General features: G+C 35.0%; 1 protein-coding gene across 3 annotated transcripts in view; it reads left to right on the top strand.

Moving 5' to 3' along the window:
* TMPO (thymopoietin) overlaps positions 1-13,216 on the top strand; it is a 32,231-nt gene extending 19,015 nt beyond the window's left edge. The window contains exons 4-9 of one of the 3 annotated variants that reach the window (XM_063074840.1): positions 709-806; positions 8,454-8,573; positions 8,673-8,768; positions 9,189-9,299; positions 10,321-10,409; positions 11,080-13,216. In XM_063074840.1, the coding sequence (XP_062930910.1) occupies positions 709-806; positions 8,454-8,573; positions 8,673-8,768; positions 9,189-9,299; positions 10,321-10,409; positions 11,080-11,365 (800 nt within the window). In that variant the 3' untranslated portion in view covers positions 11,366-13,216. The remainder of the gene's footprint in view (positions 1-708; positions 807-8,453; positions 8,574-8,672; positions 8,769-9,188; positions 9,300-10,320; positions 10,410-11,079) is intronic. The other 2 variants (XM_063074841.1, XM_063074842.1) reach the window with 2 other exon arrangements.
* Positions 13,217-19,399: the final 6,183 nt, after the last annotated feature.

The following is a 19,399-nucleotide window of genomic DNA, read 5'->3' as shown; positions in this document are numbered from 1 at the left end:
ACCTAGGTTTTTTTGTAACTACATTATAAAAGAAGGGAGGAGAGACTTTTGTACTGCTCTTGCATATTAATGTCATTAGCACTTAACCATTTGTTGTTATCAGAGGCTCGGTACCATGCAAGTTTTTTTACATTCTTAAAATTCCATAGGCTGGCCAGTTAGCTCAGTTGGTTAGCCCAATGTTACACCACCAAGGTCCAGGGTTCAGATCCCTGTACCAGCCAGCCGCCAAAAAATAAAGTTTGCTATACTTTTTTCTCTTCCACTTTCCAGATTTTAATTTAATAAGCTAATCTTTGCTATATAGTTGTATTCTATGGACAAAACAGTGGCAACAACCATGCATTTTATATGTTATTTTTCCACATCTAAATTGTTTTTGGTGAAAAGCCTCCACAGGAGCAATTTGAATTCACTTATGTTTAAAGATTATTAGTCCCAGAAAAAGGAAAGGAGAATAAATAGGAAGAAGTGATGATCAGATTAAAAAGAGGGAGAGGTAATCAAATGGAATAAAATGGTAAGGGAAAAGAAAGGTTTTTCTGAAATATTTCAGTGAAACAACTTTGGTCTATTGAGGTAATACCAATAGACAAACTTGTTTTACTATTAACATGCCTAAAACCAGGATTCCAAAGTGATATTAGGATGACATCATTGTCTGTTGTTTGTTTCAGAAAGTAATGGTTTCTCTGATATTATTTCCAGACTCTAAAATAGAGCTCAAGCTTGAGAAGAGAGAACCACTAAAGGGCAGAGCAAAGACTCCGGTAACACTCAAGCAAAGAAGAATTGAGCACAATCAGGTATCTTTAGTTTTATGATTGCTGTGTACAGGTATCAGTAGTCTCCTGACAACACTAATCTCTCTGTGTTTTAGCTTTTGGTTAATAGTTGACACCCAGATTCCAGCATATTCAATGAACTATTGATTCCATTGTTAATTAAATGGCATTAGAAATCTGAACTTCATTTTTTTGTCAGTAGTGCTGCCTTTGCTTACCACGAAAGCAAGTGTTTGATAATTGTCTCGTTTGTGTTTAATTCTGTGCTAAGCATGGTTCAAAGCCAGTCATACAACTTTTTGAGATAAATATTTTAAAAGGTGGAAATGCCTAAGCACTTCTGATATAATCACTTTAAAAGGCAGGGGAAGGGTTTTATATTTGTGTCTTTGTCTCTAGATTTCTGACTTTGCTTTTACTTTTGCCTATCTTCTTGGCTTTTCCTTAAACTCTGAAGCTACTCTGGTCCTAAAACCACACTATTTTCTTTCCTTAATGTAGATGTAAATTTACCTTTTTTTACTGAAGGAGAGGCAAGATGCAATTTTTTAAAAGGAAAATGTAGGAAATAGGAAAATAAGCATAGGTATAATTAAACTACTTAGAGAACAAGTTATTGATCTTAATCTAGCACTGATTTGACTGGCAAGATTTAACTTCAGAAGATCGCTATCCCTAGAGTCATTTTCTTTACCTTTATTTCAAGCTGGATGATTTGTTTGGTGGGTTATTTATCTTTCCCATCTTCTGTTTGTCATTTTATTTTATTTTATTTATTTTGGCAGCTGGCCTGTATAGGGATCTGAACCCTTGATCCTTGGTGTTAGCAACACTGTGTTCTAACCAATTGAGCTAACCAGCCAGCCCTGTTTGTCATTTTAAAAGTCACACATCCTCAGAGAAAGTGTTCTTGATTTCCTAAAGCGATATCCTTCTCTTCATTTGATGTTGGTCTGTTAAATTCCAGAACTATTTGTTAGAAATGAGCTCACTGTAGAGAATGTATAAAGCACTGAATGAAAGAAGATTTTACTTAATATAGAACCAAATCCTAGAATAAGTATTTTATTGCCCTTTTATCTAGTATTGCTAGCAAAGAGCTGTAGAAGCATGCTGGAGAATAAGAAAATAACAGCAAGAGAAACTAGGAAGACCTGGTGAAGGACACTGAAATAGACAACGTGGAGAATTTTGGTGTAGAGTATGAAAGCAAGGTGATACAGTGCTAACAAGTGGGTAACTGATGAGATAATAGGCTAAAAGGAGGGAAGAAGGATGGCATTAAAGATGGCTTAAGGGGTAACTGTTTTGAGTCAAGGAATCTAAACTGGGGCAGGATAAATAGTCAAAGGAAGAGTGCATAGGCAGTGTTAGGAGATGACAGGCGGAATTAGAATGGATTATTACAGAAGATTTAAAATGTGGAAGAGTAGAGGGAAGAGTTTAACGACCCTTTAGTCACTGATGCTGAGCAGTTATCAGTGTTTCATCAGTTTAGCTTCATCTTCATCTGTACAGTCCAGCTTTTTAAATTGCTTTCGGTTTTGTTTTGCTTTTTGCTGGAGTATATTAAAGCAAATCTGGGCATCATATCATTTCACACCTTAAAATGTCAGTATTTCAGTATACATTTCTAAAAGATGAGCTGTAAAAATGACAATGCCACCATTAGACCTAATAAAATTAGTAATTCTTTTATATTTAATTTGTATTCAAATTCCTACAATTTCAGAAATCTTTTATGATTAAATTGTTCAAATTAGGATCAAAACAAGATCCATTTTTATCTTTTAAGTTTGTAGCTATTCCCACTGTAACTGTTTACCTCCCTCTTATCTGGTGAAGAAATCCAGTCATTACAGAATCCACATTCTGGATTTGGCAGATTGCTTCTTAATGTCATTTAGTTTGCTCTTCTATATCTTGTATTTCCTGTAGACCAGGAGTTAGAGCTATACAGCAAGAATGTGCAGTGAAACTTTCCCTGATGATGGAAATGTTTTATATCTGTGCTGTCAATTACAGTAGCCACTAGCCACTAGCCCCATATGGCTGTTAAATATTTGGAATGTGGCTAGTGTGGATGAGACACTTTTTTTTCTTTTTTGGCGGCTTGCCAGTACAACAGGGATCAACCCTGGACCTTGGTGTTATTATCAGCACCACATTCTAAACCAACTCAGCCTAACCAGCCAACCCAGGAAACTAAAGTTTTAGTTTAATTTAAACTTAAATAGCCACATGTGGCTAGTGGCTACCATATTAGACAGCATAGATCTAGAGGAGAGTTGGTTAGATTCAGGTTTAGTTTCTTTGGCAAGAACACATCATAAGTGGTGTGTGGCTTTCCTGTTTCATCATTTCAGGAGGCACATGATGTCCTTTTGATGATGCAAAAATTAATTCATAGTAGGTTCAGAGGTTGAAAGCCTAATTCTTTCATTATAAAGCTTCACATCACCCTTTTATTTAATGGTTCTAACAGCCATTGATGATGATTGCCTAGATCTATTATTTTTGGATCCATTATTGAGATTGTAAAATGGTGATTTTTTTCCTTTCATTCTTTTATAGCTGTAACTAGAATTCTTTTATAAACAACTTCCTCTTATGAACTGCTTAGTTACCTTGAAACAAATTCTTTTAGGAGAGCCAGGAGAAATGCTTCTTGCCTTTTATTTGTCAGTTTTCAAATTAAAGTGTCCTAGTCACTTCAAAAAGTGACTAATGATTTTTTTTTAATATTGTGGTTTTTATATATTTAATTTATGATCAATTGCAGTTCTTATTTTTTTATTTTTTATTTTTTCATGGTCCAGTTGTGCCATCTTTAGCCAGTGGGAATTACTAAGTTAGTTCCTGTATCCTTTTATTGCCCCTATTTGTCTTTGATAGTTTCTTGTTTTCTGGTACAGTAAGATGTCCCCAGCTTATGTATGCTTCCTGCCTCATATCTGGAAGCAGCCATTTTTCCAAGGAACCCTGATCCTTTTAGTAGAAAGTATTATTTGGAGGCTACAATCTGGATGCTAGGGTGTTCATTCCTACTGGGTGGTCATTGCTTGTAGGCCTTTTCAGTAGGTAGAGCTAGGAAGTACTTGTTTTGAAAGACAAAAATAAATCATAAATTCATGATGATATTTTGAATTTATCAGTGCAGGCTATCTAACTTTTGGGTGTTATATTTTTATCTCTTTTCTCATGCTGAGTATCTTGGTTCTTCAAATGATATCCTTATGTGATTATCACTATATATGTAAGTTTCAAAACAATACAGTGTTATTACTAACAATAAGGCTGCTAAATGCAATTTGGGGTGGTTTTTTTTGTTTGATATATATCCCACTGGGATATAAAGTCAAAATACTGTGCTTAAAGTCACTTAAAGAATTTTTTTCTTTGTGTCATAAGGCCACCAACTTAATGTGCAGTTAGGTTTTTTGTTTTCTAATATTAGGATTGCTTTTTCTTTCATATTTTTTAATTATTGAGAATGTGTATGCAGTGGTTTTATTTAGGCAAAATAAGATAGAGTCAGAACCCTGGTTTCTGTTCTTGTCCCCTCCATCTATAGGTAGCCATTTTTATTAATATTTGGTTTAAATGTTGTTTCTTTTTAAAAATATAAGTAAATACATAGATTAGCATATGCTCTTACATAAAAGGCAGTCTACTTTGCACACTCCTTTCTTTACCCTGAGCACATATCCTAGATTACTCCATATCAGAATGTAGCCATCTTCCTCGTTGCTTTATACAATTGCATAGTATTGCATTTTATGGATGTACTGTAATTTATTCAGTCACTTTCTTTTTTGTGGATATTTGGGTTTTCAGTTGTATGCTATTATGAATACCAAATTCCCCTCCATATGAGTTGAAGTATTTTGCATTTCCACCAGCAGTGTATGAAAGTACCATTCTCTAACATAGGAATATAATGTTTAAAAAACTTTTAAACGTTTAAAAGTTGTTGTTTTTTTAAAGTTAGTATGAGTAACTGTATTGGTCATATTTTACCTCAGTAAAAGTGAGCTCTTTAGAGGAAGGTGGCTTTTAGTTATCTTGGTTATTTTTTATAACCTAGTTTGTGTAAATTTTTTGTTTAGAGCTTGTATTTTTACGGATTGGGATTTATAACCTTCTTTAATAAAGCCCAGCTTCTGCATTCTCATGTGCCTAAACTGCCTAATGTCTTCTGAATAACTTTTTACCTGCTAGCCTATCAGAAGGCAGTGTGAAAGTTTTCGTTTCTTCCTCCTGTTGTCTCCATGATAAATCAGGACTTTCTATAAAACATCTTGCTGAAAATAGATGCCACAGCACTTCTTATTTTGGCCGCAAAGCATATAGCAATCACATTACTAATTTTACATACCAATGAGTTTCTTTCTTTTTAATCAGCAATTGTTTGGTCCATCTTACTAAGTAATTATAACACTGAATTATAATTTTATTTATTTATTTATTTTTTCTTCTCACAATTACTTGTTTATCATGTGGGTTCTGGTAAAAAAAGAAAATCTTCAGAATATCTTTTTTGGTTGTGTGAAGGGTTGTCGATTAATTTTCTGAGAAGATGACTAATTCTAATTAGGATGATAGGAACTAATAAAAGTGGTTGATATTCCTCAACCAAAGATTTTAATAAATCTGAACAAAAGAAAGTATAAATGATTTATAATGTTCCCAACTATTCCCACAGGCAACCAATGAGAGTTTTTTGTGTTTCTTTCTACAGAAGAAAATAATCTTTAAATGAAACTTGGCCTTAAATATCAAAGATAACTAATAAAAATGTCAGCTTTTTTTATTAATCATAATGGTTTCTATGATGTCTAGTAAAATGTTTGATGAAGAGATTGTTTCAGTTGTTTATTCAGAATATAACAATTTAGAAAGTTTTGGCATTTGGTGGATAACCAATTTTAAGAAAAAAAGGTTGTCTTCTTCCCCTCCCTCCCTTTACTTTTATGGATATAGGTAAAATATCTGGGCTTTATATTGTATCAGTTGCATAACTGATAACTTTATTAGCTCTTTCAAGTAATGTAATTTTTTCTAGAGTTTTTAAATACAGTTGGCCTTTTGTGTCTGCGGATTCTGCATCCACAGATTCAATCAATGGTAGATCAGAAATACTAAGGAAAAAATTAAAAATAATGTTAATTAAAAAGCAATACAGTATAACATGTATTTTACATGTTATTTACATGGCATTTACATTGTATGAAGTATTATAAGTAATCTAGATATGATTTAAAGTATAGGAGGATGGGTGTTGGTTATATGCAAATACAGTCATAACTCGATACTGTGGGGGATTGATTCCAGGAACCCCAGGAATACCAAAATCCTCAGATGCTCTAGTCTCTTCTATAAAATGGCATAGAATTTGCATATAATCTGTACACATCCTCCTGTATACTTTAAATCATCTCTAGATTACTTATAATATCTAATATACAAATTTAAATACTATGTAAATAATTCTTATACTGTATTTTTTAGCGTGTATTTTTTTAAACTTTCTTTTAAAAAGTATTTTCAATCCATGGTTGGTTGAATTCATGGATGCTGAACCCACAGATATGGAAGGCCAATTGAACTATGCCATTTTACATAAAGGACTTGCGCATTCACAGAATTTGGCATCCAAGGGGGTCCAGGAACCAATCCCCTGTGGATAAGAAGGGCACACTGTATATTGGTAATGTCAAATAGACTATCAAACTAGAATTTTTAAATAGTTCTAATTATTTCTACTGGCATTGAGCAATTGATTCCTGGAAAGGAAACTGTTGAAAGTAGTTTCTTTTGTTTGGTTGAGTTTTTTTAAATTTGGCTTTGAGATACATCGGAAGTTCATTGTCAGTTATATAAAACTATTCTCAACCCTGGCTGCACATTAGAATACTCCCAGGAGCTATGTAAGAAAGTAAGAGTACGCCCTTTTAGAAGAGATTCTGATTTAATTGGTCTCAGGTGGGGTTTGGGACATTTGATGTTTTTTTAAAGCTCCCCCCAGATCATTCTGTGTTGCCAAGATTGAGAACCTCAGATTAAAACTATTGTTCCTTTCTATTCAAATAATAAGGAAGTTGACGATTAATAAGCATTTATTATACATGTTTGTTTACAAATTTGTCTTTTGACTGACATTAATTTTGCATTCAGCAAATATTTCCTAATTGATAGAAGGATAGGGAACCCAGAGATTCAGATTGGGAGTCAAAGTAAAACTCTCATGATGTCAATTTCAAACATGGAGAATTATAAAAATACCTGACTTGAGACTGTCTTTACCTTGTGGGGATTGGGTAGTAATGCTTCCAGCCAAATAAGCATACTTACTGGATGACCACTTTTGTCACAGGATAAGCGTAAAAAAAAAAATCTGTCTTTAAATTCAAAAGACACTGACTTGAACATTAAAAAATTATCTAGATAATAGTAGATTGAAAGCAAAAGTGACAACATAAGCACACTTTAATACTAATCATTGATGGATGTTCTCTAGTTAGAAGAATTTTATTTATTTATTTATTTCAGAGCCATTGTCTTTTTTTTTTTTAATTGAATCAAAATTGATTATACATATTTTGGGGGTTCAACATTGAGATATGTTGATCTAATCAATATCATTAGCATATATATTGTTACAAATTGTAATTATTCTTTATGCCCCTTGTCCAATCTCTCCCCCTCCTCCCTCTAATTAGTTAGAAGAATTTTAAAGGATCATCTGGTAATAGTTGCTTCAAAATTGAAATCCTTGCTGCTTGGAATGCAGACTCTCAGGCCCCCACCCCCCCAACTACTGAATCAGAATTGATATTTTAACAAAAGTTCCAGGTGATTGATATGTACATTTACTGTTTGAAAAGCACTGGTCTAATGGTTTTCAAACTAGTATGTAAGAAGTGCTAAATTACTTTTTAAATGAAAAATTTATCAGGGAGATAAGAATCTGGGACTGGAAGATAACAACTATCGCTATTACCTTTCGTAGATAGCAGTGTGATTTGGCAATGACATTTTAGGCTTGCCTTTTTGTGAAAGGGTGACCACCAGGTTTTTGTTGCTGCCTGATTTCAATATTACCTGTTTCCAGGAGGAGTTTGACACATGGCGATTTCTGAGTTCAGATAGCTGTGTATGGGTTGTTAAGTTAAACTGGTTCTGCTAAAATAATCCTAACCACATGCAAAAAGTGCTTAATTTATGCTAACAATTATAAAAGGTAGTATTTTTGTTTGAAAAGGAAACTGACTTGTTATAATAAATGGCTTCCTTATAAGTCATGATTAGTCTACTTTTTGTTTAGTCAAAAAGATGCAGCTGTGATACTACAGCAAAATAGCAGCCAACAACCCACAAAAGGAGCCAGTGATAGTGACTGATGTGCATTTCCCCCTCACTTTTTTTATAATTTGTGGACTACAATAGGTGGACTCTTCAGTGCATTTTACCATATTTTCAGTGTTTTCTGATGTCTACATTATCAGTTCAATCAGTGTATTTAAAAATCTTTTGAGGGCATAGGATTGTTTGCAAATATTGGCATTTGGAGACTTTTCATGGCTTCTCAGTGTGCTAATATATATGGTCATTATTAAGGTTTTTGATGTCAGAATATGACTTTTTAATGTGTCGATGCTTGACTAGAGCTATTCTCAAGCTGGAATAACTGAGACTGAATGGACAAGTGGATCTTCAAAAGGCGGACCTCTGCAGGCATTAACTAGGGAATCTACAAGAGGGTCAAGAAGAACTCCAAGGAAAAGGGTGATGCAAGGCTTATTGCTTAGAAATGGGTTTTCAGATTGGTAGGGTTTTAGTGATTATTTTATATTTATTGTTTTTGTTTTGTTTTCAAACTAACAGGTGGAAACTTCAGAACATTTTCGTATAGATGGTGCAGTAATTTCAGAGAGTACTCCCATAGCTGAAACTATAATGGCTTCAAGCAACGAAACCTTAGTAAATATGTTTCATAAATTGTACAAGTGGTATTCTTTGTAAATTACCCTTTAATTAGAATTGGGGAGGTGGTGAATTTTGGCAAATCGCAAATCTACTGTTTTTAAACATTTTAAACTGATTTTCCCCATATAGTTCTGAATTTTAGAATTTTTCAATAGCCAATTTATTTAAATAAATTTAACTCATTGTACAAGAATCCTAAGTAATATAAGAATACTTTTTTGATAAAATATTTAAAGAATGATAAGGCTTCACATGTGAAACACTGAATTCATTTGTTTCTAGGCTTCTGTTGCCTAAATTTTTATTAAGGGAAAGTTTCAGGTATTACAGAAATAGAGTATCTTTTTCTTTTCTTTTTAAGTGTCTTTGTTATGTTTGGATAATTCTGAGTCTGAATAATTTGAATCTTGGCAGGTTGTCAATAGGGTGACTGGAAATTTCAAGCATGCAGCTCCTATTCTGCCAATCACTGAGTTCTCAGACATACCCAGAAGAACACCAAAGAAACCATTGACAAGAGCTGAAGTAAATGAATAAAATTTAGATCGATGCTACTACCATTGATCTTTCAAAGAGAAAATATTTATATTTGTTTTTTTGGAGTGGGAGGGAGCAGAGTTTTCTTTATTGGGTGGTGTATGTGTGTGTGTATATATATATGCATATATTACTTTAAAGACACTTTTATTAGTGGAAATGGAAATCAACTAATATAATATGACATGCTAATACTGTCTTCTTGCTACTGTATGCCTGTTAAGTTACAGTTTTCAAGGGGAGTGGTCATTTGTGTGCTGCTTATAACATGTTTTGTTTGTCATGGATGCAAGTTTGAAAGTGCTTCTGGGCTGTGAGGGGAAGTTACACTATCTGTCATTGAAAGGTCAAATAATGGAACTTTAAAATGACTTTATATGGTGCTCGAATTGGTTAACTCCTGTATAATTAAGCTTTAATGTACTAACTGCATGGTGCATTATAATTTTAATGAATCTTTACCAAAGGAGATGAAATATTTATTTTGATCTGGGCAGAAAGGTAAACACAGCAAAACAGTCAAGCTAAAAAATTATGTTTTTTAGATCTGGGAGATTGCATTGACTTAAAACATTGTACTAAAATTTGTTAAAGGTCCATGTTAATTGGATATCTTCTATATGTGATCATTTATTTTATTATACAATTCTTAACCAAGGAAGACATGTTGTACTCTTAATGTTTCATTATGGAAAAACATGGAAAATCAGTGGGAGATTTACAGTACTATATTAGGATACTGGATTTTTTGTTTTGTTTTGTTTTTCATTTATTTGAATGTGTGGCAGTTTTCCCATAATAACCACATTAAGATATCTTCATATTGGAGAAATTTGAAGAGAGCCTTAGAAGGGTGTGGATATCTAGATGATGATAGAAACAGCAATTGTAAAAACTGGGACAGATTATTAAGGCCATTGTTTTCTCTAAAACTTCTATTTAAAGTTATGTTTGAATTACTGCACATTTACACTAAGTTTTAACTTGTGGTTTGTTTGTTTCTCATTAGGTGGGAGAAAAAACAGAGGAGAGAAGAGTAGAAAGGGATATCCTTAAGGAAATGTTTCCCTATGAAGCAGCTACACCAACAGGAATTAGGTACTCGGATTGAAACAAGTATTAGTGTATTCTTCTAGGGAATTCTTATTTTTAATTTTTCATCACAAAGTTGTTATATCTTTGTTCTCAGAAATAAACTATCCTTTTGGAAACAGTTTAATTCCCCTAAGCTACCAGTTGTTCATATCCTTGAAAGTTGAGTCAGTGTCAGAATTAACTTTGTTAAGCTGAAGGATCGTAAAGAAATCATGTACTCACTGTTTAATTCATATTTTCAAATCTAAATGGAAACCTAAACCTAGTAAGAAGGAAATTATATTTTTTTTCCCTGAGTTTCTCTTTTCTAGCTGAAAACATTACATTTAGATATCTGTCGAATTATTTTGTAACTGAAGGAATCACAAACAAAACTATCTTAGGTTTTGCCTCTTTCCTCCTAAATATATTAGCTTTGAAAAGTTTTTAAGAAGGCAGGTTTAGGGAATTCATTTTTCTGAATATTATTTTTTAATAAAAGATGCATCTAACTTTTAAAATGAAAAATGTATAGAAGTTTTTTAAAAGGTTGACTAACCTCACTGCTTAATATGTGTCAGTTTTCTACTCGGCCCTCACAGAATGTGCTTGGAATTAGGAGTAGCAGTAACATTTTATGTTATTTATCTAAATCATACTTTATCTGAAATATTTTTTCTTTTACCCCCAACAGCGCTAGTTGCCGCAGACCAATCAAAGGGGCTGCTGGCCGGCCATTAGAACTCAGTAATTTCAGGATGGAGGAATCTTTTTCGACTAAGTACGTTCCTAAGTATGTTCCCTTGGCAGATGTCAAGTCAGAAAAGACAAAAAAGGGACGCACCATTCCCGTGTGGATAAAAATTTTGCTGTTTGTTGTTGTGGCTGTTTTTTTGTTTTTGGTCTATCAAGCTATGGAAACCAACCAAGGAAATCCCTTCAGTAAATTTCTTCCTGCCGAATCTGGAACATCCAACTGAATACCTATTTGGCACATTCAACTTGGTCTCCTGTTTTTAATAACTATAGAAAAACATTTGTGTACACTTGTTGACTCAAGAACTAAAAATAATGTGATTTCACCTCAATAAATGTAGTATTCCATTGAAAAGCAAACAATATATAAAAATGGACTTCATTTAAATGTTTTGGACTTTGGACAAGTAGGAGATCACTTTGTGCCATATGAATAATCTTTTCTAGCTCTGGAACTTTTTTGTAGGCTTTATTTTTTTAATGTGGGCATCTTATTTCATTTTTGAGAAAAATGTATATTGTTTTTGTGTATTTGGGAAAAAAGAAGGGCAAAACATGGTAATAAAATGTGAAGCTACACATTTAAATACTTTGAATTCTTACAGAAAAGATTTTAAGAATTTCTCTGCTGAATAAAAACTTTTACAGACATGTGAAACATAATGAATTAAGAGAAAAAGTAACTTGATTTTACTTTCTGTAACTGCAGCAAAGTTCGATTGTGTTTATGGGGAGAAGTACAACAATAATCTCTTCTGTAGCTTTTATTAATGGTAATGTTATTGTTGTAGCCCTATCATACACACTTTTTAAAAGATTTCTAGTATCATGAAAGTCCTACTTCAGTAAGACCCATTTAAATACAGCTGATTTTTAGCAGGGATCTTTTAGTGCTACATATACGTGTTTTAGAGAACTATTAGCTGGCTGTACATGTTTTGAAAGCTGTGAGCTAGCTATAAGGCTACAATTGGAAATATGTACTTTTATTTACAGCAGCATTGGTTCTGTCAATCCAGTTTGCTACCAAAACATTAATAAGTGTGTGTGTATGTTTATTTAGAAGTTAGAAACTTTAAACACTGGTCTTAATGTTCCATTTGGATTTATTCTTGCATTGTCTTCTATTACCAAAAACAGTTTTACCAATTTTTTTGCCCTATATTTCCCAAAGTAATTTGATTATAAAGTGCGAAAGGTATTTGCTTTTAAATTACATAATAAGTAGTTGTTAAGTTGTAGACTCTGACTCTGAGGTGGGCATTATGATTTTGTTTACTCCTGAAATGGTTAACTTTGTGGTTGATTTATTTTACTTTTTTAGCTGAAACTTACCTCATGTATACTTGGTTAAGTAAAGTCATAGGTAACTGAAATTTCAATAGAATCGGGTAAAATATAAAAAATTTAAACATTGAGTTTCAGCTTTACAGTCATTGACCATAAAGCACACTAAAAAATGTAAGTTATTTTTAAATATCATCTGAAATAAAAAGATACTTTTAAAAAAGGAAGAAGCTGAAGATGTATAGTTAGACTAGCATACAATTTTGATTTGAATTAGCCCTATCCTGATATTTAGCTTTTAGATATTTTGTAGACATTTTCACCTACTTTGCAATGGAGACCAGAAACATTCGCAGGTCTAGTCCTGCAGAGCAAGTGAGAAACTTACTCCTGGATCAGCCTCTCTGAGTAAAAGTGTTTCTTTGAGATGAGCCACAGAAGGAGCATGTTTTACTCAACTTTTCCACTGTAAGGTAATAGCAATCTACTCTTTATTTTTAAACTTTGTTTTCCATATTGTTTTCAGTCTTTTGTTTATTATTAGAAATTGTGAGAAGCTCCATTTAATGTTTAAAAATGTCAAGAAATAAATCACACTTAACTTGTATGTATGAACAATTCTCTAATAAGAAACGTATGGTCCAAAATAGCAAAAGTAGAACCAGGTAAAACAGGTAGTCATTTTTTAAAAACATGTACTTGGTCTTTTGTCTGTGTCTTATTTCACTAGAGTAAATGTGTCCTTGATGTAAATGCTAAGCATTTTTTTCTGATTAAATTGTGTAGATGTAGACTTTACCATATAATTCGATAATAAAAATGATTAACCTCTAGTTTTGTCATTGCAATAAATGATTTTCAGATAGCACAAACTGTAAGATTTCTAAATAACATTTCTTAAGTGGTATTTATGGATTATTGAGTTTTAGTTCCTATTTCAGTCTATTCCTATAAATTTTACTTCTAATCATTGTAGTAATCAGGTCCTCATGTGTTCATAGGTAAGCAATGTATAGCCATTGTACTCACAGAATGACATTAGGAAGCTCTGAGTCACCTCTCACGCTTTGCAATATAGTAACTTCTTTTCAGTCTCCACCCCCTGCCCCTCAGTTTTACTGTCTTTAGTCCTTATCTGTGACACTCCTGATTATTAGTCTTGCTTTGAGACTAAGCCAGTATTCAATGGAATTTTTGTATTAACAAAAATTCAGCAAACTTACAGAAGACATTAGCAACACTTTCATCTAATTTGAATGAATTCACATTTACGAAATGCTACCTACATCCAATAACATCAGAATATACATTGCTTTCAAGTGCACATAGAACATTCACAAAAATAGAATTAATGTTGGGTGATAAAATAAGTCAATAAAGTCTCCAAAAAACAGATTGAAATTATACAAACTATGTTCTCATCAGAATGGAATGAAAATAGAAGTCAGCAAAAACATACCTGGAAAATTCCCAAATATTTGGAAGTTAAATAAATTATAGTCCAGGAGCGACCACTGAGCAGCCTCAGGAAGTGCCCTGGGCTCTCCTGAACTGTGGCGGTGGGGGGGCGTCGGACCCCACCAACACCCACAGCCAGCCTAGTGGTGACCGCTGAGCTGCTGCAGGAAACATCGTGGTCTCTCCCAACCCAGTGCGGTGGGGGGCCTTGAGCCTCTGCCATGCCCCCCGAAATGTGCAACCAACCCAGCAACGACCACCAAGCTGCAGCAAGAAGGGCCCTGGGTTCCCGAGCTGGGACGGTGGGGGGCGAGGGCTTTTCCATTTTTCCCAGCCCCACAATGACCAAGCCACTGCTGGAAGCCCCAGTCTCCCCTATGGGAATAGGGGGTGCCACAGGCCTCAATCCCACCCCTCCCTCCTTCCATCCCATTTCCTTCCCCTTTCTCCTCTACCCCTACCGCCCAACTGCTCCACATCAACATCCTAGAATGTAAAAATATTGATAAAATTTCATTTACTTAAAAAAAAAAATAGACAAAAATAAGTGTTGACAAAGAAACTGGAACCTTCATACATTGCTAATATGAATGTAAAATGCAGGTGCTTTAGAAAACAGTCTGACCTTGCCTCAAAAAAGTTAAACATATAGTTATATGCTGGGCCGACCCCGTGGCTCACTCGGGAGAGTGCAGCGCTGGGAGCGCAGCAGCACTGGAGAGCCGAGGCTGCGGGTTCGGATCCTATATAGAGATGGCCGGTGCGCTCACTGGCTGAGCGCGGTGTGGACGACACCAAGCCAAGGGTTCCGATCCCCTTACCGGTCATGGGGGGAAAAAAAAAAGTTATCATATACCCACGAATTGGTATATGCCCAAGAGAAATAAAAACATAAGTCTCTCACACATAAAAATAGTAATAATAATAAATTATTAAATAATTCATGGATCAAAGGAGAAATTACAAGGGAAATTAGAAAGTATTTTGAACCAAATGATATTGAAAATTCAACATAACCACATACAGAAGATATTTGCATTACATAGATCTGTCAAAGAACTTGTCTTCCAAATATACAAAGAAAATCTAAAGAATAAGACAAAGAATGGACAAACAATTAACATGTTTCACAACTTATATGGATGGCCAATAACCACATGTGCAACATTGTTAGTATTCAGGGAAATGTAAATTAAAAATACAATGAACTAGGGCCGGCCCGTGGCTCACTCGGTAGAGTGCGGTGCTGATAACACCAAGGCCTCGGGTTCGGATCCCATATACGGATGGCCGGTTCACTCACTGGCTGAGTGTGGTGCTGACAACACCAAGTCAAGGGTTAAGATCCCCTTACTGGTCATCTTTTAAAAAAAAAAAAAAAAAAAAAAAAAATACAATGAACTACACACCCTTTAGAACAGCTAAAATTAAAAAGCTTGACAACATAAAACAGTGATGAGGGTACAGATCAGCTGGAACTGTCATTGCTGGTGGAAGTGTAAAATGGTACAGTCATTTGAAAAACTGTGTGGCAATTTTTCTGTAGTGTTAAATATATGCTTGCCACATGACCCCAGTAATCCCACACGTATTTACTCAAGAGCAATGAAAAACATGTTTAAAAATCTTTACTCATAGAAAAAAAAACTGTAAGCAACCCAAATATTTATCAAAGGACAATGGTTAAATTGTATATTCATCTAGTCAGTGGACTAAAAAAAGAACAATTGATAAACACAACAACATGGATGAATCTCAAAAACATGAGATGCTGAGAAGCAGCAGCCAGATGCAAAAGAGTACATACTTTATGATTTTATTTATGTGAAATTATAAGAAAAAATTGCCAAGGTCTTGGTATTGGAAAAAAAGAGAAAAAAGATTCTAGTCACACTGACATCTGTTTTTAAAAAAAAGATTCTAGAAAAGGCTAAGTTAATCTATAGTGACAAATCAGGTTGTCTGGAGTGGGGTTGGGGGTTGGGTGGAGGGGAGGATTGACTGCAAAGATGCAATATTTTGGGATAATGGAAATGTTACACAGGTGTAAATATAGAACTGTACAGTTAAAAATATTGTGCATAAATTATACTCCAGTAGAGTTGATTTTTTAAAATACTATGGCTTTTGTGTTTTGTGTCTTGCTTCTCGTATTAGTCTGTCTCTGTTGCTTATAACAGAATACCTGAAACCGGGTAATGTATAAAGAAATAAAATTTATTTCTTACAGTTTTGGATACTAGGAAGTCCAAAGTGCAGAGAACATTTTCCTGGTAGTGACTATAGCAACACAGGATATCACATGGCAAAATCTCTGAGCAAGAGAGAGAGCTAGCCTGCTCACTTGCTCTCCATTGTAAGGCCATCAGAATCATGCCTATTACTCCACAAATGGATCAATCCATTCATAAGGGTGTAGTCCCCATAATCTAATCACCTCTTTAAGGCCCCACCTTTCAATTATAATTGGATTTCCCAGCCTCTTAACACTGTCACATTAGGGATTGTTTCTAATACATGAAACTTTGGAGGACACGTTCAACCCATAGCACTTCCTTTTTTAATTCTGATCCATTCTGAATTAGCCTGTTTTCTGCTTGCTACCCAGTCATTCACTACCCTATTACCTTGTTTCATTTTCTTCATGAACCTATCATTACAGGAAGTAATTCTGTGTTTTTACATGCTTAATATCTGATAGAGTTTGGATGTGTTGTCCCCCACAAAACTCATGTCAAAGTCTGATCCCCAACTTGGCAATGTTGGGAGTGGTTTGGGTTATAGGGGTGGATCCCTCATGAATAGATTAACACCCTGGGGTGGGGGTTTTGGGGGGAAGTGAGTGAGGTCTTGCTGTATTAGTTCCCACGAGAGCTGGTTGCTTAAAGGACCCTGGCACCTTGTCTCTCTGTCTCTGTCTGTCTCTCTCTCTTTCTGATCTGCTTGCAGCCACCTGCTGCCTGGCACTTTCTGCCATGAGTAGAAGCAGCCTGAGGCCCACACCAGATGCAGCTGTCCCGGAATTGTAAACCAAATAAACCTCTGTTCTTTATAAATTACACAGTCTCAGGTATTCTGTTATAGCAACACAAAAATGGATTAATATAATGTCCTTGCCCAAACACCAGAATGGATATTTCTTGAGTGTGGGTCTTCTGTGTCTTTTCACTGCTGAATTGCAAGCACCTTAGTCCTGTGCTTAGCACATGGGATACATTCAAAACCTATTTGTAGACAAATAACGTATCACCTTTCTTAGTCCATTTTGGCTGTTATAACAAAATATCATAAACTGAGTGGTTCATAAACAACAGAAATTTATTTCTCAGTTCTTGAGGCAAGGAAGTCCAAGATCAAGACACCAGCAGATTCCTTTTATGATGAGAGACCACTTAATGATTCACAGATGGCACCTTCTACCTGTGTCTTCATGGTGGAAGGGTTGAGGAGTCTCTCAGGCCTATTTTATAAAGGCACTAATCCCATCCATGAGAACTCCACCCTCATGACCCAGTCACTTCCCAGTGGCCCCACCTCCTAATACCATCACACTGGTGATTAGGCTTCAACATATGGATGTTGAGGGGACATAAGCATTCAGACCATAGCATCACCTTTATATTTCCCCTCAAAAACGGGAAACTGGCAGGGCCTCTAGTATTCTTTGGGACCTCTTACAAGTTGACAGAAACGCACAGAACTAGTGAAAAATCCCCTTGTCTTCAGACAAGCATTTGATAATGCCTATTCCTCTGGTCCTGGCACTGAGAAAGCTTGAGTAAGGTGTCTAGGTTATGTTGAACATAGGATATATTCTGTCTGTTTATACTGCAGCACCCCATACACATCTGAATTTTACCTGATTTTATCCTCATTCAGTAGGGAGAAAATATACGAGCTACTCGGCATGATACCTTCATTAGGACTCCTATAAATATTATAAATCACTAATCTCAAGTATAAACTTTCCGGATAATTCCCCCGTGCTGTTAGAGAGGTCTCAGAATAGAATAGGGGGTGGGGGTCATCAAAAGAGGCTGATGACCCAGGGGAGTGGTTTGAAAGAGAAAGACCGACCATATTACTAGTGGATGAGAAGGGAGACTTGGGGAGAGCTGGCCAACCAGGTTTTTCTAAGCAATTTGGTAATGCTATGTATAGATGAAGAGGCACCTACCCCATGTCCCCGCAATGCCACATCTGGTATCTACCCAGAGAACTTGCTTATGTGTGTACAAAACCAGGTACAAGGATGCTACCAGAAGCACTGTCGATAATACAGAAAAGAGGAAGCAATCTAACTGACGCTCAGTAGGTTGAATAAATACACTATGTTTCATTCCCTCAATGGAACGCTTTGAAGCAATTAACAAAATACACAGATCTACATGTAGAGTGGATAAGTCTTAATATCATAATGTTGAGTATAAAAGCAAAAAAGATAATTACTGAATGATAGCACCATGAAATTATAAAAACTCCGAAGCATTATTTTCTATGGAGAGAGATACACAAGCGGTGAAACTATAAAAACATGGACAAAAAGGATGGATACTAGTTTCAAGACATGGTTATCTGTGTATGGGCAAGAGGGAGCAGGCATATAGAGAAACCCCCAAAATAATACCTTTGTATCATTTTATTGCAAATTTTTTTTATTGTGATAATACCTGTGTAACATAAGAATTTCCATTTTAAGCATTTTAAACACCCTATTGTGTGGAATTAACTATATTCACAATGCTGTGTAACACTACCTCTATTTCCAGAACTTTTTTGTCATCCTAAACCTAAACTCTGTACTGATTAAGCAATAACTCATTATTCCTTTCTCCCCTTTCTAGCATCCTCTAATCTACTTTTGTCTCTAAAACTTTTTTCTTTATAATTTATTTTTTTCTTAATTGACTCATGATAATTTTATATATTTATAGAGTACATACAATATGATATTTGGGTACGTTTACACTGTGTGCAATGATCATATTAGTTAGGGTGTCTAGCATATCCATCACCTCAAACATTTGTGTTGGGAACATTCAACATCCTCTCAGCTAGCTACTTGAAGTTACACAGTAGTTTATTGTTGGCTGTATTCTCGCTATATTCCTGTGGAACACGAGATCTTGTTCTTCCTATCTCTCTACAATATTGTATCTGCTGACCACTCTCTACTCATTCTTCCCCCTCCTCTTACTAGTCTCTAGTAATCACTATTCTACTCTCTACTCTTATGAGATAAACTTTTTTAGCTTCCACATATGAGTGAGAACACGTGGTATTTCTCTCTCTGTGTCTGACTTATTCCATTTAACATAATTCTCTCCAAGCTCATCCATGTTGCTGCAAATGGCAGAATTTCATTCTTTTTTATGGCTGAGTAGTATTCCATCGTGTATACACCACATTTTCCTTATCCAGTCATCTGTTGATGCACATTTAGGTGGGTTCTAACTCTTGGCTCTTAAATAGAGCCACAATAAATGTGGGAGTGCAGGTATCCCTTCTTGTTG

The sequence above is a fragment of the Cynocephalus volans genome, chromosome 12, assembly GCF_027409185.1.
Source record: "Cynocephalus volans isolate mCynVol1 chromosome 12, mCynVol1.pri, whole genome shotgun sequence".
In the NCBI taxonomy this organism is placed as follows: domain Eukaryota; kingdom Metazoa; phylum Chordata; class Mammalia; order Dermoptera; family Cynocephalidae; genus Cynocephalus; species Cynocephalus volans.
Note: the sequence above shows the minus strand (reverse complement) of the source record. Positions and strands in the feature narration are given on the sequence as shown.